General features: G+C 42.6%; 1 protein-coding gene across 2 annotated transcripts in view; it reads left to right on the top strand.

The window, feature by feature from the left end:
- The window catches only part of crebbpa (CREB binding lysine acetyltransferase a), a 61,120-nt gene that overhangs the window by 11,243 nt on the left and 23,532 nt on the right, over positions 1–26,345 (top strand). Inside the window, exons 2-5 of one of the 2 annotated variants that reach the window (XM_028593898.1) lie at positions 8,222–8,913; positions 16,676–16,855; positions 18,853–19,108; positions 25,514–25,627. In XM_028593898.1, coding sequence (XP_028449699.1) covers positions 8,222–8,913; positions 16,676–16,855; positions 18,853–19,108; positions 25,514–25,627 — 1,242 coding nt within the window. The remainder of the gene's footprint in view (positions 1–8,221; positions 8,914–16,675; positions 16,856–18,852; positions 19,109–25,513; positions 25,628–26,345) is intronic. The other variant, XM_028593906.1, reaches the window with a different exon arrangement.

Here is a 26,345-nt window from a genome sequence, read left to right on the forward strand (position 1 = left end):
CAATTTAAAAACTTTTTATTCACATACTCTTCTCCTCTTGTCCCATCGTAGGAAAGCGCATTGCTATCGCCAGATGAGCGGCAACTTTGTTCAGCTCTTTTTCTGTAACCAGTGTAGCACGAAGGCATGTTGGGTGGAATAAGCAAACTAGCTAACTAGGCTGCAGCGGCCCAGTCTGTCCCTCCACTTCCCCACCGCAGGGAGACTTCTTTGCTAAGAGAACGGATGACAGCTCTGGAGATGGATCTGATTAGCCGTCTCCAAGTGTTCGCTGTTGTCCCTGCGGGGAGTAAAGGCAGAGGAACTGTATGCTCTGTGCTCCTGCTGGCTGATTCAGGAGGGCAAACGCTGTTTTGTTGTATGTGTCATAGCAGCGGTATGTACAGTATATCCGTTTTTTCCTTTTTGAATGACGAGTAGATTACCGCCGCCTGCTGGAAAGGAGAGTTGTTTCCTTTCCACCCCAGATGCAAGACATATGTGCTAGTTGGGCGTCAAATGTAGTCTTTGCAGGTGTGTTCAAGTGCAACTTTTTGGCTAAGACGCAGACAACTTGAGAAGATGTGAGGCGACGCGACAGTTGGTCTTCGCCGCCACTAGCTCTTTGCCGTCTGCTTGGTGTGTCGGCACCTATAGGCCAGACACTCGACCCTAGGGGAAGATGACAGACATCCCCAGTCTGGACCGCTGCTGCGGCTGCTTTAGCGGGTATTTATAGCCACCAACTCCGGGTAGGTCCCAGGAGCCACAGGGGATATAATAATAAAAAAAAAAAAAAAAGTAGACAACATTGTGGTGAACAGTCAGTTAATAAGGGGGGGGTTAATTCGGTGAAAGGGCATTGGAAGGAAGGAAGGAGTAATGGGAAACAAATGGAAGCGAGGAAAGGGGGGGAAAAAAAAGAAGTCTGTAAGAAGAGGAGAGTAGTACTCCATTTCTGTCTCCCACTCCTCCCATTGTTGGGGCTCCCCTGACTGCATGTGGAGCTACCTAACCAAAACATTGCTTTGCATTTTTGGTCTCCAGCCAAGGAGCCCCGGGGGAAAGTGTGTGTGTGTGTGTGTGTGTGTGTGTGTGTGTGTGTGTGTGTGTGTGTGTGTGTGTGTGTGTGTGTGTGTGTGTGTGTGTGTGTGTGTGTGTGTGTGTGTGTGTGTGTGTGTGTGTGTGTGTGTGTGTGTGTGTGTGTGTGTGTGTGTGTCCATTCAGAAATGAATGCAGGGCCAGGTCTGAGCGCATGTGGTTAAACTGAATGCTGCTGCTCTGAGAACATCCATGTGGCTGCTGGTTAGAGAGGAGGGGCTGAGAGGAGCTAGGGAGGGGAAGACGGATGGTCCCTTCAGCCTTAAACAAGCTTCCTCCACATGCAGCACCTGATGCCAGGGACAGACAGCGGACTAGATCTTAAAGGCTGTGTTTACTCAGGCAAGTACGTAGGCCAAGTGCCCTCATTAAAGGCTGGATTCTTACTGAATCCCAATGAAGATATTCAGCAGCAGCAGACGGCAGATGGGAGGGTGACTGCCTCGCTCTATCTGCTCTGCTCTGTCCTTTCCTCACCAATCCTCTAGCGATAAGACCAAGGCCCTGTTTAGCGTATGCTAATAACTAGGGATGCACCGACGCATCGGCTGGACATTGGAATTGGCCGATATGCGCCCTATTTGCTGTCATCAGCCCATCGGCAAATAAAGGGACATGCTCCGATGGCAGTAGCCGATGTTTATCTATTTTGCGCTGCCTTAATGTTGTGTTAATCGGTCTGACTCATACAACAGTAGCCTACCTATTAGGGCTGCACGATTAATCTGGTGAGGTCGGTGACTCAAGTCTGTTCCGTGTGTTCCGTGCCGTCATCCGTCTGGGGGGCTGTCGGCATTCATTTTGGCCGACTTGACTTGTTCAGTCGGAGACAGGGCAGTCGGGACTCACCTGGAAATGGCGAGCGGAACGAACGTGACTAGAGTCTCTCAAAATCTGACAAATCTTTTTAAACTGACCTTTGATCTGAAATGAAGACAGATTCAGCAACTGCATGGCCTATTTCTCGCTTAAAATGTTTTCAGAAACACGTTTCGGTGAACTATTTTAGTACAATATGAGATCATATTCTGAACAAGCCGCCATGACTTTGGCTTTGAATTTCCGGAGAAAACAAACCCACGTGACGCGTTTGTTCCAATCAGCTGGCGGTTTAAATTTTTTGGGCAACAATGCAGATTAGCGCCTCCTGCTGTTTATGGAGATGTATTACGTCTCGTCTCTAAGGTGTGTTCGGAGGCACTTTTTGGACCAACTCAGAGACTGATCAGTCCGACTGGCTTTTCTGCCGACGGATGGCCGTCTGGTTGGTGTGTAACCGCCTTAAGGAGCTTGGTGTTTTTATAGTTCCCTGTTAACAGACTTTACATCATCTTTGCTATCTCTTTTTCCTCTTGCTTTTCTCTCACACAGCCGCAATGCTAAAGTCTGACACCGCTCACTAGCGGTCCCTCACCTCTCTTGCTTCACCACTCAGGCACTGACGTCACTCATCAGTACCTGCCGTTCTTGATTCATGCTTCTTTTGTGTTGAATCTACATGATCTTTGTCGATAAAAAACAAACATAGATTCAGCAACTGCATGGCTGCAGTAAAATGTTTTCAGAAACCCGTTTCTGTGAACTATTTTCGTAAAATGCGAGATCATATTCAGAACGAGACGCCATTAGAGTGTTTTGAATTTCGGGAGCGGCAAGACCCACGTGACGAGTTTGTCCAATCAGCTGCCATGTGTTGCGTTCGTCACGCTCATCCCCATCCTTTCCAGTAAGTGTTTTAACATAGGTGTCGAAAGTGGGCACTACGGCAGTAAGTGGTTTGTGCACATTAGCAGTGTACTGACGGACCGTGCGACACAAACACGCTCCGAACGGAGCGGTTCTGATGTTTTTTCATGAACCGTACCACCCCTACTAGTTATTATATAACACCCATTTTAAATCTCATTGTTTAAAAGGACATACAAAATGAGTTATTTTAATAAGAATTGGTATTTTTCTTGTAATGTTAAGCAAAGCAAAAATGTCTATTTTTAAAAGATTGCCTTTTGTTATTTAAAGATTTAATGCGTGTGCAGTTTTGATATTAATGAAGATCCGTTACATTCAAGCCATTGCCAAATGAGTTGATCCAAAGCTAATTAAGACTATCAGCTCCACACAACTCTCTCTGTATTTCTCAGTCTGGCTTTGTTCAGAAGATTGTGGTGTCCGGTGACTTTCTTGCGCAGAAGCTCGAGTGAAGATAATGACCTCTTCTGAAGAGTCCATCATATTTTTTTTTTTTAATCCTCCGTGTCCTCCTTGGCTACTAGCAACTGTGTGGAGGAGGGGTGGGGGCGCGTGCGCGATCACGTAAGGCTTGTATCATGTGGATGCGTCAACAGTTTTGTTATTACTTAAAATTCCTCATGGGGGCGACCGAAACTGTGCACTATAGCTTTAGGTTTGTAAAATATTAAGTTATTTAAAAAAACTATTGCACCTTTTTTGTTTATGGATTTCTTTTCATGCTCGTTTAATCTATTATTAATGTGTGGAGCAGCTCTTCATCCGAATCCGCCTGTAGGCTTAAAATCATCCACCCTTCACCAACCTGAATTAATTATTTTCTCCGATTTAGAGACCCACATGGACATTTGACTGCCCCTCTACAATCCCCGTAGGTGGACTAGGTTTGTTGCTGTTTAAATGTTTTGTAGGTCTATTAATGTAACCTATAAGTGTTTTCTATAACTATTTACTTCAGCGATGAGAGATGCTGCTTGTAAACGGTTCCATGCGCACCGTAATGTCACTGCAGCTCATATCGTCGGACATTTAAGCAGCAAAACTAACTAGTTATAAACTTGACAGAGTAAACTGGAACCTTTTAGACCTCTAGACCTTTAGCTTAACTAAAATTATCCTAATGAAGTTAAGCTGCTGTTTCTCGAGCGTCTCTCCAGACACACTTAAAATTAAGCTGTCTGTCCGACTGCAGTTCTGCTATGTTCACATTTTAGAGAACGTTAATTAATAATAATCAGAATGTTAATGTGTATTATCTGACCTGCCCAATCCGTAACGCTAGATTAACCACGGGGCCGCTGAAATGACTATTATCGCTCTCTTTCTCCCCTTTTTCCTCTGTCTCGCCTCGTCTCGCTCTGTCATGCCCCTTTGTTTACATGGCACAGGTGAAAAGACTTAAGCAGAAGATACATCAGTGTATCCTCGATTGTAGCTCTTCCGGGGAGCCTCCTTGATCCTCGTTCCTCGATGGGCTTTTTAGGAATTAGGACATCCTTCAACCTGGCACCCTGAGAATGATTTCCGGGTCGAGTCCGAGGATCGAGTAGTCGAGGAGGTACAGATTTGGAAATTGGGAAAGGCCAATAGACTGTATGCAGAGAAACAACAGAAAATCCTCCTGCTTCCCTGAAGTTACACCGGTGTGGCAACATTTTGCCTTTTCCTTAGTGAGTAATGTAAACAAACAACAATGCATCGTTCAGATCATCAGCCAAATGAAAATTCTACACATCTGTATCGGCTGAGAAATTTGCAGTCAGTGCATTCCTATTAATAACTGATGAGCTTGCTTTGATTTGGATATGTCTTTAACATAAAGAGACATTCCTCAGCTCTCACTTCCTTCAGCTGCGCCAACAGTGCAGTTCAGTTTTGAAAATAACACTTGCAGTACAAACTCACTAGCTTATGCTCACAAGCTACAGTGGGGGAAATAAGTATTTGACCCCTTGCTGATTTTGCAGGTTTGCCCACTTACAAAGAATGCAAAAATCTACAATTGTCATCATATGTACATTCTAACAGTGAAAGACAGAATCCCAAAGAAAATTCCAGAAAATCACATCATATGAATTTATTAAAATTGATAACCATCTGATGAGGAAAAAACAGTATTTGACCCCCTGGACAAACAGCAAGTATTCTGGCTCCTACAAGCCAGTTAGTCTTTCTTTAAGACACAGCCCCAATCCGAACCAATTATCTACATCAAATACACCTGCCCCACCTCGTTACCTGTATAAAAGACACCTGTCAACACCCAAACAACCAGCGTCCAACATCACCACCATGGGCAAGACCAAAGAGCTTTCTACGGACATCAGGGACAAGATTGTTGATCTGCACAAGGCTGGGATGGGCTACAAGAGAATGGGAAAGCAACTTGGAGAGAAAAGATCAACTGTCGGTGCAGTTATCAGGAAATGGAAGAAGCACCACACCACTGCCAACCTCCCTCGGTCTGGGCCTCCACACAAGATCTTGCCTCGTGGGGTGTCCCTGATCATGCGAACGGTGAGGAATCATCCCAAAACCACAAGGGGGGAACTGATGAATCAACGGAAGGCAGCTGGGACCACAGTTACAAAAGAAACGGTTGGTAACACACTACGCCGTCATGGATTGAAATCCTGCAGCGTGCGCAAGGTCCCCCTGCTCAAGAAGAAACATGTACAGGCCCGCATGAAGTTCGCCATTCACCACCTGGACGACTCAGAAGAGGCCTGGAAGAAGGTGATGTGGTCAGATGAGACCAAAATAGAACTTTTTGGCCTCAACTCAACTCGTCGTGTTTGGAGGGCAAAGAACACCGAGTACAACCCAAAGAACACCATCCCCACCGTCAAGCATGGTGGTGGCAACATCATGCTTTGGGGGTGCCTTTCAGCCAAGGGGACGGGACAACTCCATCGTATTGAGGGGAGGATGGACGGGGCCATGTATTGTGGAATTCTGGACCGACATCTCCTTCCCTCAGTGAGAGAGCTGAAGATGGGTCGAGGATGGGTGTTTCAGCACGACAACGACCCTAAGCACACCGCCAAAGCAACAGAAGAGTGGCTGAAGAAGCACATCAAGGTTCTGGAGTGGCCTAGCCAGTCTCCAGACCTGAATCCGATTGAAAATCTTTGGAGGGAGCTTAAAATTTGAGTTGCCAGGTGACAACCTCGGAACCTGAATGATTTGGAGGCTGTCTGCAGGGAGGAGTGGGCCAACATCCCTGCCGAAATGTGCACAAACCTTGTCACCAACTATAAAAACCGTTTGACATCTGTGCTGGCCAATAATGGCTTTTCTACAAAATATTAACATGCTGTTTGTCCAGGGGGTCAAATACTTGTTTTTCCTCATCAGATGGTTATCAATTTTAATAAATTCATATGATGTGATTTTCTGGAATTTTCTTTGGGATTCTGTCTTTCACTGTTAGAATGTACATATGATTACAATTGTAGATTTTTGCATTCTTTGTAAGTGGGCAAACCTGCAAAATCAGCAAGGGGTCAAATACTTATTTCCCCCACTGTATAACATACTGCACACAGAATACAAGTCTTGAAGGGAACTAACGGATAAGACAGTACGGGGACATTAAACCAGTATACTCTTGCACACCAAATGCAAACAGTGACTTCCCCAGACTGGACGAGCACATTTAAATATAATTGAGTCCTAATGCACACACCCCTCCCACCTTTTCTCGCTGTCTTAATCATTTCATCTCAAACCAATCATGGCTCCCCAGGCTCTCAGCATAATGCTCACACCTCTGGATGGCGTGACATAAATATTCCTCCTCCGCCCAGCAGGAACCCCGAGTGCTGCTGGATTCTCTCTCTCTTGTCACACTGTCAGCCAGTAGCCATGCTCTTATTGTTGCGCTGCATCTTGTTTCTTTGTTTTGTGCTGCAGGGACATTGCCACAGTGCAGCACTAGTTAGCATGTTAGCTCACAAATAGGTTTATGATTGCCATGTCCCCGGTGCTAGGGCATGTGCGCCAAAAATGGTCATCCGCAAGTTGCCCCAGTGTTTTGTCGTGCTCCATAACCTTAATTGTGTGAAGTAATGAATTAATCTTTTACTTTTTTAATGTCTTCAGGATTTTAGACTTTTAAAAAAATGTATTTTTTAGACTGTTGTAGCTGTTGTATTATTTGCCTTTACCCACGTAGTCATTATATCCACATTATTGATGATTATTTATCAAAAATCTCGTTGGCCCAATCCCAAAGTCCGGACTCACAGAGTCACAGACTTTGGTGCGTGTTCTCGCGAAATTCATCAGGGCTTAGGGTTGTCCCAATATCGAATTTCAAAGGGCGTGAGGGTTTGAGTACACACTTACCGAGCCCTTTCTGTGAGTCTGCATCGACGCAGACTTCACCAAAGGGAATTACCCACAGTTCAAAGCGTTGTGACATTTACCGCGGAGACCGTTGGGAAATCTGGAAATTACAAAGGTAAACAACAGCATGACACACGGCCACGGAACAGACCAACCTGTTTTCCAGCTTGTAAAACAAGAGCTTAATAATGTGGAATCACGCAGCCGTCTCCTGTGCCTTGGCCGTGTGGAAAGCAACAAACTTAAAATGAAAATTCCCAAACCGGCAAGTGTCAGCAACATCTTTTTTATTAAACGTCGCCAAGGTAACGTGATCTCGTGAAGTGCTGTCCCAATCCCATTCATACCTATCTGAGCCCATGTGGCCTCACACTCTCACTCACTTAGCACCTGAGATCAATTAAGTCTGTGAGTCTTTAGTCCTTAGTCCTCAGGGCTCACTTTGGGATTGGGCCATAGTGTAAATATTTTGTGAAAGCACCAATAGTCAACCCTACATTATCCATATCAATGTATTTTGTCAAAAATATTGTGATATTTGATTTTCTCCGTATCACCCAGCTATAGGTCTATGTTTGGTATATGGCGTTATTTAACACTCGTTGACATCTTGCTTCTTCACAAAATGTTTTGTTTGTAAGCCTTGTAATGTTTCGGAGCAGCGGGGGGAAAGGGTTATGGGTAACGAAGTTTGCTGATCCCTGACTGCACTGATTTTACACCGGATCAGCAACTTCCTGTTGCTGCCTTTACACAGGTTTGACCCAGTGCTGCAGGCCACAGCTGCAATATTTAAATAACAGGGAAACACTGAAGTATAGATACTTGGCACTTAATGCTTCTTCTACAGGATTATTTGATGGACTACAAAGGCGGTGTGGCTTCGGAGAGTGACTGTTCCCTACTGACACACATTGTTGAAATGATTATATGCAACATTTTCAAAGTGATCCAGTGTTGCACACTTGAAACTCTTAAACATCTCTAAAATCTGATCTAATCAAATTAATCTTATTTTCCTTTCCTCTTTCTTCTCTCCTAGAGCTCGGGTCACTATCCTGGGATGATCTGGAGAACGACCTTCCAGATGAGTTGATCCCTAATGGCACAGAGCTGAGTCTGATGGGTGGGATGCCTTCAAACGTTGGTGCAGCACCAGGAGCTGGTGGGCCAGGTGGCACCTCTGTTGTACCGGATGCAGCCGCTAAGCACAAGCAGCTCTCAGAGCTCCTTCGAGCAGGTAGCACCTCCAGTGTCACAGGCTCAGGGCTGAACTCAGCTAGCCCTCAGCCAGGCGGTATGGGGCCTCAGCTGGGCACACCACTCAGAAAGAGCCCCCTTGGCCAGGGTTCCCCCAACAACCACCCGTCCCCCCAGGCCCAAAAAGCAGGAACACCAACTGGAGTAGCAGGACAGAACAACAACAATAATACTGCAACAACGGGCTTCAACCAGGCTATGATTAACAATAGCCAGGGCCATGCTGGGCTCCTGGCCCAGGGAGGGCAGTCCCAACCTGGGCATGTGATGAATGGTGGTCTCGTACCTGAAGCTGGGAGAGGACGAGGAGCAGGGGTGGCGGGCCTGCAGTACCAGGGACAGACAATGCAGGGTGCTGCTCCAGGACCAGGAGGAGCAGGGAGTGCGTTGGCGGAAACATTCACCCAGGGAGGGCAGCAGATGGGGGCTCACACCACCCTCGGTGCAGCCCAGCAGGCAGGAAACATGAACAAGGTAAGAAACAATTTTTCTTTCACCATTTTTAACGTATGGCCTCTGTGCATGTGCATTTTGAGGCGAGAATGTATCAAGGCATGCATAGAACATGCTGCTGGCTGATTTAATTGTTCTCACAGAATTATTAATTTGTCATTCATCGAATGAGTGAATGGTGGGTGGAAACCATTTTAACATTGGACACAAATGAATATGAGCCTTTTGGAAGGTTGCAGACTCTAAAAACTTGAATAAGCTCAATAATGATTCTTAATGTTTTAGTGTGTTAGTGCTGTGAGTCCTCTTTCTTCCTTCAATGCTTGACTAAGTCAAGATGAACATGTTAGTCAGTCAAAATGGTCTTGTTCCGTCTCAAGTGGAGCCTTATTTGTCAATCCTGGATGAATTCACTTTGTATAATTGCATGCTCTTATTTTCAAACTAGAAAATGCATTTCCTGCAGAACATGCTTGGGAATGCTGAATAGCTAAATTGCTAAAGCTAAACTGGATTAATAGCTTAATTCATAAGAAGTTGAAATAGTGAGAATAGTTGGAAAAGTGGGAATGGTTTTAATTGATATAAATTCCATAGACAAGTTGAATAACACCACTAATGTAAAAAAAGATGTGGAACAATTAAGTTTTTTTTTTTTTTTTTTTTTTTTTTTAAAGCTAGGGCTAAACTGGATTGCTGGTTAAAATGTGTAAGAAGGAGGTGAAGTTGTAGGAAATGTGATGTCTTTAACAATTGAATAATAGCCTGATTGTGTGAAAGTTGTAGGTGTTACAACAGTCGCAGAGCAGTGACAAGTGAGCGGCATCCGTTCAGCACACATTGCGGCATCACAGTGGCAATTTATCGGCAGTTGAGAGACCCTGCCTTAATTCGTCTTCAACTAAGCAGAAATTAGATTTCCTCGGAAAACCCACGAGACAAGTGTGCATGGTTTGCGTTGTTATGGATCCCAGAGCAGTTCTAGGCAAGTCCCGCCCTAAGAAGCAGCCCGATTGGTTGAAGTTAGGCATTGACCTCGAGTAGTTAAGATGATTGATGATTTGATGTTCAGAGAGTTATCTCAGAACTGAAGTCTGGAAGTGGTAAAGACCTAGATGATCTGGAAACTAAGTTTATAAAGGTCGCTTCTGACATACTGGCATATCCACTATCTGACTTATTTAACTTATCATTAACCTCTAGCGAGGTCCCACTAAGATAGAAATGTGCCAGAATAACTCCAATTCACAAAGGAGGTGATCCTTTCGATCTTAACAATTACAGACCCATTTCTATTATCAGCAATGTGGCAAACATTTTCGAAACGCTAATATTCAATCAATTATATAACTATTAGAGATGCACCGATTTCAACTTTTAGGCCGATCCGATTTTTTTAATAGAACATTTTTTGACATTGAATGTTGATGTGATTCACCGACCTACTTCTTCGGATCGAGCCTTTCATTCACCATAAAAGAGCTCATCTTAACCCGGTAAGTTTACCAGAGAGACCTGCAGTCACTCTGAGAGTCCTGACATCCGGTTGTTGGCGAACTCATTTAGGCCTCCTGTTTCCGCTTTGTCGTGCGCCGCTGAAAAAAAGAGCCGTGCGCTACCTCGGCTCGGCCGGATATTGCATCATTTTGATGTCACGATGTTGCACTCCACCTTGGATGCATGCGCAACCAGATGTTCGAATAGTTCTTTTAGAGGGAATATTTGAACGTCATTTTTGAGCAATTTTGACAGCCCTAATACACACCCATTATAATCAATGAAAATACCTGAAAGGAACACTAAACTTAAAGGAGAACTCCGGCTGATTTTTACCTGAATCTTGATTGCTATATGGCTCAGAGTACTGTTGATAGGAAAAAAACATGACCAAAATCGGTGCTAGCAAACTGTAGTTGCTGCAGCTAATGGTCAAAGCTCCCAGTTAGCTAAAATGCCAGTTGTGGGGGCATAATTCTAAAGAGTGCCTTTGTGCTTCTTAACAGACACAAAATGCAATTTTAAAATTTCTGTGCTTCAAGTTGGCCTTATTAAAGTCTCCTGTGATTATATGAACACAGTCGGGGAGTGTCCGCCGCTGTTCATTTATGGTGTTAAGCAGGAGAGAGCGCCGTGTTTACTTCCTGGGGGCCTGGTACCTGCGGGTAACTGTGTAGCCTTTGCACCACGTTAGCTTACAGCTATCCTGCTAGGCTCCTTCATGCTTGCTAATAACTTACAACACAGACTATCTCACAGATGGGTCCATTGTCCAATGTGTTTGTGGGAGAGAGAAGGGGGGGGCAAGGAGGGGCTGAGCAAAGCAATGCGCTCTACAATAAATTAATTTTAAATACAAAACGAAAAAGAAAATCAATCTGTGGCGGTCAGTGTGTAATGCATGGGAAACCCTGCTGTGGCAACAGGACTCTGTCAAGAGAAGAGGGTGATGGCGAAAAAGAGTGAGGAGTCTGAGGTTTAAGTTGATTAAAATGATTAAACATCCAATAGGTTTAAAAAAAACCTTTACGTTTACTTTTATGTTTGATTCTTAATTATATTTAATAGGAAAGTAGTATTTTTTTTTTTTTTTTTTTTTTAGATCAAGACTTAAGTTGTATTCAGGCTTGAATTGATAAACCCTGTAGGGGGGTGGGTGTGTCTCATTGGCTGCTTATGTGTTAGCTTGCCACAATTGTGGTTTCACAGGAAATCAGGAAGCCATCTATTTTGTGCCAGAGCCAAGACACTGAGGCGGTACGTAACCACAACACACACAGATGCTGCAAGCTTCTGAGAAGAGACTTGGAGAGATAGTGAATGTGTGTGTTTTAAGATTCATTCTCAAATAAGAGTATGTGCACATGCTTTAACCACAAGAAAGATTAAAAGCTAATGTAGAAGCATGACTGTCAGCATTTGCAGCAAAAGGCATGTGTGTTGTAAGCATAACCGGTCTCCTGTGATTATCAAGCCGCCAGCAGCTCTAGAGATGAAAACCACTACATCAAGTCTTTGTGTGGGGCTTTCTCTATTGTGCTTTAATTGTAGGTTGTAAATCTCTTTCTGGGCATTTGTGTTGTTTAGAGACCGTTGTCACTCCTTCATGCCCCATGCTCCTTTGTTATTCTATATGCCTGAACACTTCTCTTGCTTCTATGGCTTATTGTATGGCTGCTTGCCCTGTCAGTCATGTAGGGAAAAATGGGTATTGTAAACCACTTAATCAGTTAGAATGACAGAGGGCGAGTGCAATGAGAAAGAAGGAGGGAGGGCAGCTCAGCTGAATAGTCTGGCCTGGCAGCAGAGCATTGAGATGATACTTGGCAGCTGTCCTGCCTGCCGATGTGTGGAGTGTGTCAGAGCGGGGGACTAAATCGGAAGAGCAAAGCAGAGGGGGTGTGCGTTTTATGTGTGTGCAACTGTGTGTGTCCGCCTGCTCAGCTGTGTTGAAAGGCTGCCAGTGTCTGGTCGACTCAGCTGGATCTTTTTTATCTGGTCTGTTGGAGCGGTGTCAACAGCCTGAGGGGATACAGCCTTGCTTGGCATGGCTGAATCTGGTCTGGTCTCCCAGCAGCTCTGTGGATGAGAGCGCATCAGCATGTTGATCAGTGTGTAAAGCATTGCACTAACGAGGATTTTATTCCCCCTGGTGCCTCACATCTTAATGCTGTCATCGTTCAGGATGGTGGAGTTGGGTAAAGTCGCATAAATTGATATATAGCTGCAAAGATGAATCTATTAGTTGTCAACTCTTAAATTAATCTCCAACTGTTTTGATAATCGATTTGAATTGAGTAATTTTTTTAAGAAAAAAATTCTTTGATTCCTTAAATGTGAATAATTTCTAGTTTCTTCTCTCCTCTGTGACAATAAATTGAATATCTTTGAGTTGTGGACAGAACAAGACATTTGAGGACATAATCTTGGGCTTTTGGGAAACATTTTTCACAATTTTCTGACATTTTATAGACCAAACAACTAATCAAATAATTGAGAAAATGATCAACAGATTAATCGACTATGAAAATAATCGTTAGTTGCAGTCCTAAATCGATATGTATAAATTCTAGGGGTGTTTGAAATATAATTAATTTATGTAAGAATTAGCGATTATTATCTTCTAAGATTCTGAATCGATTCACAACTTCCAAAATGAGTTTTTTTTTTTTCCCCCGTACAAAGTTACCTAGATATTGGCCTTGTATCAGACTGAATTGTCATTGGACAGTAATGGGCTTGTTCCAGAAGGTGACAGCAATGCCACATTGTGGATGTCGGCGGCTGTAAAACTCCAGTGAAGAAGAAAAAGAAGTCTCGATCTGAATGAGACCAAAGGTGGTAGCGTCCATTTAGCTTAATGGCGCTATCTGGAACGCCACCGTTTTGACAATGTTTCCGTGAAAATCGTGATGTTGCAGTCATAATCCAATTACGAGTGGTGATCCACGGCAGTTCATCCATTTTGTCCCCCAGAGACTAGATAGGCGTGGAAAATTATGTGCCCATGTTCCACCAAAACAAGGTCCTTCCAGAGACTATTTTGCATCCGGCACTTAGCCGCCCAAGACAATTGTGATTGGTTTAAAGAAATGCAAATAAACCAGAGCAAGTTTTTTTCCTATCTGGAATGTTGTGTGGACTAGCCAGACCTTCCTCCGCAGCGCTGTGGAGATAGGTATGGCAATGCAAGACTACATCAAAGTTTGCAAAACCGCTCATTTTTCTCTCATTTTGTTTCTCATACTAATGACACATGTACGTTTTGTTTGTGTAAAAAGCCCGCTTTTATTAAGCAACTGTAGGAAGGCATTCAGAAATGTCAACAGATGAGTGCATCAGCGCACGCGGGGCAACAAGTGCACGTTAACACAGGCGCGCACAAGAGGCCCATTCATTTAGCCAATTGAAATTACATTAACATGGGCCTATCAAAAATGGCCCAAGCTAACAGAACTAAATCCCCAAAATTCACACACGAGGTTCTGTGTACCTAGGTCTCTTAATGAAATTCAAATCAACACTAGTGTCCCCAGCAAAGTAACATTAACGTAACACAAATGCAGCTTATTGAAATGAAAATCTCTCTTACCATTTTCCTCAAACTGTATAGGCTACTAAACTGCAACATGGGATCTATTTTCATAATCCATCCCTCAAAGTTTAGGCTAATCCATGTTCTTATGCAGAAAAAGGATTGCATCAACGGTGGATGGCTTCAAGGCTGTCCTCCTCTGCTCGATGGTCCTATCAGCAGCGCCGAAGTTGCACTCACTGCTAGGCTACTGCTGCTGGCTGAAATGGCAAGGATTAAGCTGTTTTAAATTTAAAATGTTCAATGCCTTATAGGGCTGGGCGATAAAACGATAACGATATGTATCGCGATAGACACATAATCAATATCAATAGAAAATGTGGTCGATAAAACATTCGATAACTTGTTTTTCTTCATCAGAAGAAGTTGGTCAAGTTTGGTTGCATGAACAAAGGCCCTCACTCTCTGGCAACCTAGCAACGTGGGGAGTGACACTCTAACAGCCAATCATGTAACAGTATCATGTTTGGTTGCGCCACATCGCTGTCTCGTGTTCTTCAATAACAGAACCGGCGTGTAGTGGAAAGTGGGTGCCGCAGCGAGCGAGGAAATTGTTGATAAAACAGGAAAAGTCAGTATGGCAGTTTTGGGGATTTTGTAAGTCTGACCGTAGTCAGACCAATGTTGTCAGACCAACACTGGTGATACCATAAACTTGTTTTACCACTTTAGCCGCGCTCACACTTTCGAGCACAGCCGTATTCGCCATCAACGTCCAACAACATCTGCAGCTGCAACACGGCACAAGCAGCAGAGCGCCATGGAGAGGTACTCTGCATCAGCTCCTTACTAAACGCTACAAAGAAATAACGGAGGCAGACATGCCGAGCACTGTCCAGAAGCCAGGTTACCAACCTAGCACTAAACCTGCAGAAAATAGTTCCTTCTCAGGTTTCTTATATTTAGCTAACATTTTGCACTATTTTATGACACTTTATGAAGCATTTCTTACTTATTCTTTAATTTTGCACCTTAATGTTAAGAGATAATTGTTAAGTGTTCATTGTGATTTTAGACCTGTTTACATTTTAATTATTTGAGTGTTTTCCATGGTTGTGTTGACATTTCTGCTTTTATAACTGAGGGGATTATAATCAGAACAGGGTTAAGTTTAAAATAAAAATGTTTAAATTTAATATATTTTCTCCTGGTCCTTATTTTAAATAGGTCATAAAAAATATCAATAATCGATATCGACCGATATGAAAAACTTATATCGTGATACAGTTTGCAACCATATCGCCCAGCCTTAATGCCTTATCAGGCTGATGTGACTGAGCCCGACCCGAACATCATTTCTAAATATCTATCCGAACCCGGCCCGGCCTTTTGGGTATCCATCCTCTAAACCAGATTGTCCAGTAAAATGAATGTCTCTTAAAGTACCCGTCTCAATGAGGCAAAATTCCTGTAAATACAATATTGCCATAGAGTAGTCCTGCTCATTGATTTGCAGCATTAACACACACGTCTGAAAACAACCATAGATATTTAGGGCTCTAAATTATTTTTTCTGTGTACATGCACTGGTGTCTGTAACTTTTTAAAATTACATGAATTTCTTTTACGTGCACCGCACCAAAGCATTTTTTACTGTACAATTTGGTGTATGTGTTTTTCTTTCTCTGCACTTCCACCACGGCAGCATTGCCAACTTTTAAATTTTCTTTGGAGTGAGATAGTAAAATGACTTGCAATATTTAAAATAGTTTGATTAAAATTGAATCCAACGCACAGCACTTATTTAAATAGAAAATACATCACTTTTAAAGCTGGTTCGCCTGTTACTCCCGTTATTTCCTTACAAGCAATGTAGCATTTAAAAGGCTGCTTTTTTTGTTTTTAAAAGCAGTGCTCACTTTACATAAAACGTTACATTACAACTCTTCAAGTTTTAACCAAATATTCTCTGGTCCAGCTAAGCTAAAAACACAACACTGAATCTGTCAACCTGTTGTTCATTACTGTGCCTGTTTGTATCCGTTAGGTTACCCACAACTTTGTTTTCCCTTTACCTGTTCAACTGACTAGCAGTTTGGATAAAGCAGTCGACTGTCCTGCTCTTACAGACCTGAACTAACCAGAGACAGTTACCTCGATTATGTCCTTGCGGCAGTGCGTTGCTACCGTTCATGGCAGTGCGACACTGAGTGAGTATAGGGGAAACACAATGGGTATTTGCCGTTATTTTTGGCATTAAAATTTTTTTTTTGGCCTGTACAGTTATAGGGGAAACACTGTCTTTTATCTGCTGGCTCCGTAACCTACCTACTGCAATGTTAGCAATGTTTTTAACTGTGTTGTTTCTCATGGTTCTATTGGTTGCAAACTCTACTACCGACTAGCTTGAGAAGAAAAGGGAGGTGACGGAGGTGATGGAAGAGAAATGGTTGGAACAGTTTCTGTAGTTGAGGGCTGTAAAAGTCCCTCCTGCCAATAGCTAGTACCATGCTGAGCGGTTATGGTGCCAGAGCATGGGCTGGTTTAGACCAAACCAAGCACAGTCATCCTAGCACAACTATGATCGGGCTTGCATCTGCAGAGGGGGTCTTGTAGTGACATATTAGCATTGAAATGAAGACTGATCCTTTTCTTGGCACTATAGGCCTAAGTAGTGTGTGCTGTCAGTCTGTGAAGCTAATGCTTCTAAATTATTATATTAACTTTATTATCATATGTCTGTCTTTCCAGATGGGCCTGGGCAGTAATGGGGCTCCTTTTGGGGCCCAGCCCTACGGTCAGGGTGCCATGTGGCCCAGCCAGCAGCTAACCCCTCAGCAGCAGCTCCAGAACAAGGCTTCTCTTGCCAACAGCCTGTCACCCTTCCCCAATGAGCTCAAAGGGGCCACTGTCACTAGCGTGCCAAACATGGTTAGTGCTTGTTATGCATATTGAGACATTACCCAACAAATAATAACACAAATGTTATTAGACAAATATTTAGACATGAATTTCACTCAATACGTCAATTCCAAATGAAGCAAACAACTCTCTTCTTGACAAACCTCTCAGCAAATGATAACACTGTATCGCTCGTTTTGAGAGAAGGTGGTGATAATGCACCTAAAAGCTGAATGCCAACTGCCGTGAAGTGAACGAAGCGAGCATGCCCGTTAGTGTATTTGCCGTGCAGTCCTTACTTCACAGTACTTAACTTACTTACTTCATTTGCAAATTTATTTTTGTCTACTGTTTTAGAACTGCGGTCACACCAGCTACACTTAGGACAGCTGCGGACACACTATCTCTACTTAAAAATGTATTGTGTGGGATAGAGTTGGTGCAATGGATGATGTCATTTTCGATGGCCAACAGCCATCGTGATGTCAGGTCAGACGTCATGATGCACATTTTTCTGCTTCGGTGGTGGATATGTACTGTAGCTGGTTTTGTGATGTTTTACTGTGGGCAGATCGGTAGACCTCGCCCACACTAACTTGGGAGCGTAACAGGGACCTAATGTTGCATTCATGGTTCACCTCGTAAATTTTGAAATCTATACTTTTAAGGTCTTTGAAGGTGGTTTACAATTACAAAGTTTTTCATTTGTTTTTCTTTGTTGAAATACATACATTTGTCATAATTTTCTTGTTCTTTCGATACAGCATTTTTAATGATTATATGCTAAAATCATATAAATATCCCACAATATCTACATAGACAGATTCATAAAATTCTATTAAAAAAAAAAAAAAAAAAAAACTCCACAACCTTCTTGTACAACAGGTCCCCAAGTACTTTGTGATTAGTTTTTTTTTTTTTTTTTTTTTTACTGCATCATTTTTTAAAGTTGCTTAAGTCATATCCCATACACATGCATTGTTATATAGGTATATATATATTTTATAATCCATTTAAAAATATTGCTCTGCACTCTGTATATTTCTTGCTTTTTTTGTCCTTTGCCAATAGCATGCCTGAATTTTATTGTACCATATATTAGAATGCCGTATTTATTTAAGCATATAGCACAGGCATTTGTCACATGCTTATATATTATGCTGTTACATTTTGTTTGGTTTTTGACATTGGGTGGAGGTATGAACAGTAAACTGTACTATTTGAGTATAGAGATGCCATGGGATTCCCACCAATTAATAAACTTGTGACAATACCGGTGTTAATGATTACACAGCAAATGTACCACAGCTGTGTCTCTCCAGTCAAGGTTTTGCTATGCCCACCAATTTGGCAGCTGCCGGGTTGAGACAGGAGGCAGCTTCCCTTCGGTGTCTAAGTTAACCCTAGACTGTATGTAATTCTAATGGTAATCAGTTGGACTGCTCAGAGCCGTGTGGAGCTCCACGTTTGGCTCACAATCTAGTTTCGGGTCTATTTTCTCCATGATTGAATCTGGCAAGGAAACACACTGATAATCTGTAGAAGTATAAAGTAGCAGAAAATGGAAATACTTAAAAGAAAAATACAAATATAGTACTTGAGTAAATGTACCTGGTTACATTCTACCACTAACAACCACGACCACTAAAAACGCGCTGTGTGAAGTCACTGTTTGGTTTATACTGGATTTAGTAGTCACGGTTCGCTATGAGTTTGGTACAGCTGGGAAAAAAAATGCTCACAGCACACCGCTTTCTGGGCGAAATTGCGCTTGTGAACTTTGGTTCCACATTACGTGCAACAATCTACATACTGTGTATTCTGCGTGCCCCCCCGTACCGTGACTGTTCACTACGAATACACAATATAGCATGTCTCTGACTTGCTTACTTTTGTACCTAACCACCTGAAGTGACTGACAAGAATGTGCCTGTCTACAACTGTGGTATTGACAGGCCTGCAATCAAAACATGTTTTAACCCATTACAACTTTGACATTTGTCTATTTTTCTTTGTCAACCATGCAGCAGCCTCAGCAGCAGGCGGCAATGCTCCAACTGGCCGGCGGCGGAGGTGTGGCTGTGCCTTCGGCAGGCCCCACAGCCGACCCAGAGAAGCGCAAGCTGATCCAGCAGCAGCTGGTCTTGCTGCTTCACGCACACAAGTGCCAGCGACGGGAGCAGGCCAACGGCGAGGTGAGGGCCTGCGCCCTGCCTCACTGCCGCACCATGAAGAACGTCCTCAACCACATGACCCACTGCCAGGCCGGCAAGTCCTGCCAGGGTGAGTTGGAGCATTTGATAGAATCATATGATGAAATCAAATTGATAATTTCCTGGGGTTGAAAAGTTTGTAGAAATCCACCTTCCTTTTTACTGATTGAGACTTTACTGCTGCGGGGTTAGATTATTAAATGGCTTAAGACTCAGACTCAGTTCTTTCTAAACATTAATGTTGATGGCAATCTTGACAAAGTAAACAAATACATTCTGGTCCTAAACCATTTGATATATGGATCTTGAGTAAATTCTGCTTTGTTTGTTACCAAGTAGTAGTAGAGACATTGGAATGACTACAGTTTGGGATGTCTCATAGATCACACAACTACCTTTCGTGGATATTTAAAAAAAAATGACACACAGAGCCGAGTATGCAAGCTACTGATTTAAATTCCGCTGCTGGGATTTGGTTACAGCAGAATGGAAAAACGGTTAGGGAATGTTTCTGTCATTGTGAAATCACAGGTATGACAATATTTTGCTTTCCCTACATATGATTCCCGTATATAACTTTAATTAAAAAAAAGACAATTTGCAATCTGTTGAACAATCGTAAACAAACTAATCCCAATGACACATGCACCCACACTTCCAACTCATTTAACACAGAATTTCTGACCAGTTGTTTTTGTGCAACTACACACAAATAGTTGAGGGTGTGGGCGTCAAGCACCTGGCAGGTGTACTCCGAACACTTGGGACAATCTATGTTCTGCAGACAATGTTTTTATTTTACTTTATACAAACTTTGCAACTATATTGGAGGGGTGTTGTCAGTCTTGGGCTACTTAAAAACAAGTATAACCAAAAGTTGTGTTTAATCCTTTAAAATTAGAGATGTGTTTTTTTTCTGAGCAATGTTTTGTAGTATAAAGATTTAAAGCACTATATCAAACATCTACATTAAAAACTATTGGAAATTGTGTTTATATGACCTTTAGTCATGGTCTGTATGGGTTTTACCACATTAAGAAAATAGGAGCTAGGGCTGTCCCAAACGATTATTTCTTAAACAATTAATCTAGCGATTTATTTTTTCAATTAATCTAACGATTAATTTTTCAATTAGCGATTATTTTCCCATTGCTCAATTATTAAAAATTTAAATCGAATAATCAAATAAATCGAATAATTTCCCACGGCACACAGGACGATCTCTCACGGCACATTAGTGTGCCGCGGCACAGTGGTTGAAAATCACTGGATTAATCAATTATTAAAATAATTGTTAGTTGCAGCCCTAGAAAGGTACCCAACCCTAAGGGTAGTAGCCTAAACAATACATGTTTAATTTTAAGGTGAATTCATTGTAGTTGTAGACCAGAGTTGGTATATTTTTTTAATATTTTGTTTACTGTCATGACAGCAATGGTGCCTTCTATGTTGCATCTTCAAAAGTGACACTGAATTTGAAACAGCATATTGTAATTTCTGCATTTATTATCAAAGTATTAGTAATACAGTGGAAATTGGTAGAAATGTGAATATTTGGTTAGCTTGTTGATTTACAGTGTGTGCCCCTAAATCTTCTGGTTGCGCCCCTAAAATTTTCAGTAGGGGGCCACTGTGCTCCTAGTGAAAAAAGTTGTAATGAATACACTCTTGTTTAACATCAAAGCTCTTCTCCCTTTAATTTAACTTTAATATTTGTATCTAAAGGCTGGTTCAGCACTGTAGGGAGGAGAAGTGTTGTTGTTTTTTTTTGTCTCGTTCCAGTTATTGGTACATCTGGGTGAAGGTGTCAGATATGCGTTAGCATGTTAAATGTATTTCCGCTCGCATACCCAACAACTGCTGAACAATACCGATACACAGTCCAATGTCTTATCCACCACTCTCTGGCCTGTAGCCTACTACTGGAACTGACCCGAATACCGAAGTTTTCAAGGCAGGGACGGTGTGAGACGAGAGGACATGACACGGGAGGACATGACACGGGAGGCTCTTAAAGAGGCCAGCGGGGACCTACCCACAACTCTTGTGGGTAGGGCTGGGTGTCGTTCAAAATCTTTCGATCCGATGCGAATTTTGATACCTCAGTTTCGATGCCGGTTCCTAACAATACTTTTTCCGATACCATATGTTTTAAAATCCATTGCAACATCAACAAAAATACATTAAACACAAAGCTTTTATTTTAAAAATTCAGGCAAGCTCAGCCTGTCAGTCAGTCATCAGGGCAGAGAAACCACCGTTCTGCCTGCTTGTCTCAGAGGAAGTGTAACGTCAACAGCACCGTGACCACTTGTATTGTTACACAAGAGTTGTGGGTAGGGCTGGGTGTCGTTCAAAATCTTTCAATCCGATGCGAATTTTGATACCTCAGTTTCGATGCCGGTTCCTAACAATACTTTTTCCGATACCATATGTTTTAAAATCCATTGCAACATCAACAAAAATACATTAAACACAAAGCTTTTATTTTAAAAATTCAGGCAAGCTCAGCCTGTCAGTCAGTCATCAGGGCAGAGAAACCACCGTTCTGCCTGCTTGTCTCAGAGGAAGTGTAACGTCAACAGCACCGTGACCACTTTCGGCTCGCCATTAATATCATATCGCAGCAAACGCCGTCTGCGTGAAGTTTTGAAAAACTGTACAAGTTCAACAAAACGGCAGACCGTTTACTCTGTCCGCACCTGTGTGTGTGTGTGTGTGTGTGTGTGTGTGTGTGTGTGTGTGTGTGTGTGTGTGTGTGTGTGGACAGATAAGCCTGCGCTTAAATTTGGCACCGAAAGATAAATAATTTTTAATTATCAGTGCTCATCATTGCTCATTAATTAACAACCACTTCCGACCTGGTGTTCTAACGGAATGACTGGTAGATGATTCCCTCTCATCTGTGGATATTATGTACGACTTTTGCAGGATGCAGACATTAGTATTGATAAATTAAGCTCCCCATCACTGCGTGGTGCAAGAACGCTTAAGCACTGCGCCTAAGCTGTTGCCATCGCTGGCTGCAAGATTTTGTTTAGTCATGTAGAATTCTCGTAGGGTACAGATTTGATCATTGGCAAATTATCAAAGATGTTTTATCAATATTAATAAAGTTATGAATATGGTTATTAATAACTTTATCAAATCGACAAACAATCAAAACGGGGCACCACCCTGCAAGTCAGGGACCAATAATCAAACTGTGGAACAGTCTCATTTCTGTGGTAATCCTTTAAAAAGGAAATAAAGGAAGGGGTGAATCCAAGCACGGACCTGATCGACCAGCAGTTATTACAACAAGTACATAAATAATCACAAGCAACTGCTAATTAAGTATAATAAGATTTATTAACGTCACAATTATCAGTAGCTAATCAATAATCCTTCGATAATAAACTTATATCTTTTACAATATCACAACCAAAACAAAGCAAAAACAAAGCAGCATGGACGTGTGTGTGTGTGTGTGTGTGTGTGTGTGTGTGTGTGTGTGTGTGTGTGTGTGTGTGTGTGTGTGTGTGTGTGTGTGTGTGTGTGTGTGTGTGTGTGTGTGTGTGTGTGTGTGTGTGTGTGTGTGTGTGTGTGTGTGTGTGTGTGTGTGTGTGTGAGAGAGAGTGAGTGAAAAAGGAGGGGCGGTGTCGAAATGTAGTTCTAACACAAAAACAACTCCAAAAATGGCTACTCCTGTGAGCTGCACAACAATATTTAGCCTCAAGAGGGCGGTAGTGGTGCGGGGTGCACAGAGAAGGGCTGAAGAAGCCGGGGGGTTGCTAGGCAACGCGCACGCTTAGCCGGTATGGTAGCTAGTTCCTGTGTTAGCTCTGTACGAACGTAAACCGATTCCACGTGGCTAAACTACAGCGTTAGCTCGGGAGCTACGCGGCTAGCCTGTGTCGTGTGTGTGTGTTAGTAAAAGAAGAAAGAGAAGAAGAGTAAAGAAAAGAGGCACCCTGATCTTAGTTATCGATAATGACCCGCCCCCCTCAGCTACTCCGGTCTGGACCACACGTGTAGTTAGGACAGACTGAGACTTTTGACTTGCTGAGGGAAACTTTGGTCATTATAACCACTCCAGTGGCTAACAGCTGATTTCGCGATTCTATCGCAGACAGTAATTAAAACTCCGTGAAAGGAGCGATTAAGCAGGTAGCGCTTATGGTTTTAACCTGCTACTTAACACAACATCAACAGTACCATGATTTATTGATACATTCATAGAACAGATTAATAATCACATATGGACTAGTACATGATTAAATCAGATCACCTTAATGGCAACAAGTGGTAGCGAACCCTTTGCTCATTAATAAACACACTACTTATCTCTGCCCAGACGTAAGCCTTCTTACGGTGTGTTCAGTCTGTTTGTTTCTGTCCATAGATTTCCACAGAAATGAAACAGAACAAATCCCTTGGCGCTCGTCAGCAGCCACGGAGAAACTTCCTCCAAAAAGGCAGAAAGGGGGAAGTTTAGTCGACTTTGAGAAGAAAACGTTGTTTGTCCTTCTCACTGATGATATGAAAACACTGGTGCGTTTTCAAGGATCCACCGAAATAAAATCCACTTTCTCCAGAAAATGGAAGTTCAGCACAAACGCTTGCGCGCTCCCCTCAGCAACGGAGTTGCAATGGAAGACGAGGATTTTCCTAGGATCAGGCTTTTTATAGGTTAAGACCCCCTGCTGTGTTTATGGTCCCGCTGAACCAATAGGAAGACTCAAAACTCTTGAACGGGTGAAGACTACAATCTTGTAGTTCTTTGACTTCCTGCCAGTTGTGAGGCGTTTCCCTTCTGGCTGGCACTTTCGCATAGAGGTGTGAATTACCCCGGCTTTGGGGTTTACATGCAGGCCAAGATTCCTTTGTCTCTGAGCACATGTGTGTCCTGTATCCAGAGGTCAGTTTAATCTGAGGCCTTTTGGTTTAACTAGACTCTTGGTCCCCAACAGTCATATTCAGTTTTACCTCATTATTGTATCTGTGTAGCCAGCACTTTTTCACATCCGCTCCTGGTCTCCATAGAGAAGTCAGTATTCCAGCCATGACTATGCCATATCTTTCTGCCTAATACAGACTCTGCACATGGGAGTTTCCATCCATTAAACACTCGCCTCCTACCTGCTTTCGGGCTAGGTCCACACCTTCCTCCACCAATTGGCAGTATGGTGTGTTTCTGTCTGCTGTTGAACCACTGGCGCCTGCTGCTGTCCTTATTATATCAGCATTGCTTCAATGAAACATTCCCCACAAGCTACTCTTGATTTAAATTTTGCTCTATGTCTTTGTTCTGGCTTTGGACATGAATGCTTAAGTTAAATTTCAAGCCAATCATATTCAGAGGCCAAGGTGTGTTATGTGTGAAGGAGTCTACGTCTCTGCTTCCTGCATGCCAGCTCATTTTCTCTAGCTCAGAATCTGTGCTTCTCTGTGCCACTGAAATAACCGTGGAGAGAGATTTTGTTCCCAAACACATGGTTATCACCTCTAAGGTTTTAGATCTGTTGGCTAAGTTCATTTTCACCTGAGGGACTTTGGAGTCTGCGGTATAACAAGCTTTGGGCCTCGATCTGAGCTCTTTCCTTTGTTGATTACTGCACGTTGAATATACCAAAACCACCAACATGATAGTCCTGCTACGTTTGAGTCTTTGCCAGTAGTATTGGGGTCCTTACAAAAATAATAAAGTTTAATTGTGATCATTTGTGCACAGCCCTTTGGAGCTTAAAGCCAAGTAGTAATTGTACATGTATATGTGGTAATATTAAAAAGTGCACGGCTGATTTTAGCCAGCTAGTGATTTCTTGTCCGATTAGTTGCTAGCACATTGGCCTGGCCACAATTGAAATGAGCGCTTCAGTTTGTTCAGTCACGCATCAGGAAATACAGTAAAGTTCCCTTTCCACTGGGCCAAACCAACAGCCTTCCAAGAGTGGTAATTTGTTTAGTGAGCTGACCGCTAGGCCCATCCTTAAATCATTTTCATATAGCAAGTTATATTTCCTCCTAGATTTGAGCATAATGCAAATCCACATTTTGTGTATGGTACTGTTTTCATATAACCCGTTTTCAGCCAGGTTAAGAAAAAAACAACCCTTTCCTAGGAAACTCATGACTGATAGATAGATAGATAGATGATTGATTGATTGATTGATTGATTGATTGATTGATTGATTTTAAATACAGTGTTAAGTCGGGCTGGGAAAAAATTTACCTGCTGCTTGTGGTTGCAAGAACAGGTGAAAAGCTGATACAAACAACAACCATGTTGGTCATGTGTACACACTTTAATGTAAAACAAAACAAAGCTAAACCTAAGACGTGTCGAAAAAAACAGCAATTGTGTCATTTATCATTTCCGTGGTGAATGTGACGTGATTCCCAGTGTTTATTTCTCGGAGGTGACCAAATACGGAAAACTGTCAGCGTCAAGACTAAGCCCTGTTGCCCTCTTTCTGTCTCTCTTTCTCTGCAGTGGCTCACTGTGCGTCGTCCAGGCAGATCATCTCCCACTGGAAAAATTGCACACGACACGACTGTCCTGTCTGCCTGCCGCTGAAGAACGCCAGCGACAAGCGCACCCAGCAGCGTAAGTACAAGAAGCAGGCTCTGGCCCGCTGTCGCTTGACCATTGTCAAGTCGCTCAACGTCACCACAGGCACCAAACGCAAGGCTAAATTACTTCCATTAAGTATGTTGAATAAGCAGGACATCTAGACATGGCGAGCTCTGTGCTCGTTTTACAAAGGCCCCAGTCTTTATCTCAGTCATTACGGGAGATTATGTTAGAGTATTGAGTTCTAGTAGTCCATAGTGAACGCCTTAGAAAGAATTAGAAGAACTGCTTGTGGCTTTCCTGAAACCAGCTAAAGATGTTTGATTTTACAATGTTTTGTGTATTTTACCATTCAGGCAATTTATTTCTAGGTTTGTGCTTTTCCACAATGACAAAAAGCACCCAGTGAGTAAGAGTATTATCCTGCTGGGCTTGTAATCTGACACACAGGAGGGATAGGAGTGTGATGGAGGGAAAGAGGGAGGAAACGGAGTTGTCCCGTTGAGCCATTGGCTGTTGAGCTGTTTGCTGCTGCTCCCCCCTAGAACAGAGCTGAGTTTGACACTTTCTGCCTCATTCTAAAACATTTTTTTTTTTTTTTTATCTGTTTTATTTTTCACTCTCCCCATGTAGCTGTTGTCACAGATTCACAGTCTGTTCTTTTTTTTTTTTTTTTTTCTCTGCATTACTTACAGTAGTTTCTGTTAGCAGTTAGTTACTTTACACTTTTTTCCCATTTATTTTTCTTTAT

Source organism: Perca flavescens, chromosome 2 (genome assembly GCF_004354835.1).
Source record: "Perca flavescens isolate YP-PL-M2 chromosome 2, PFLA_1.0, whole genome shotgun sequence".
NCBI lineage: Eukaryota > Metazoa > Chordata > Actinopteri > Perciformes > Percidae > Perca > Perca flavescens.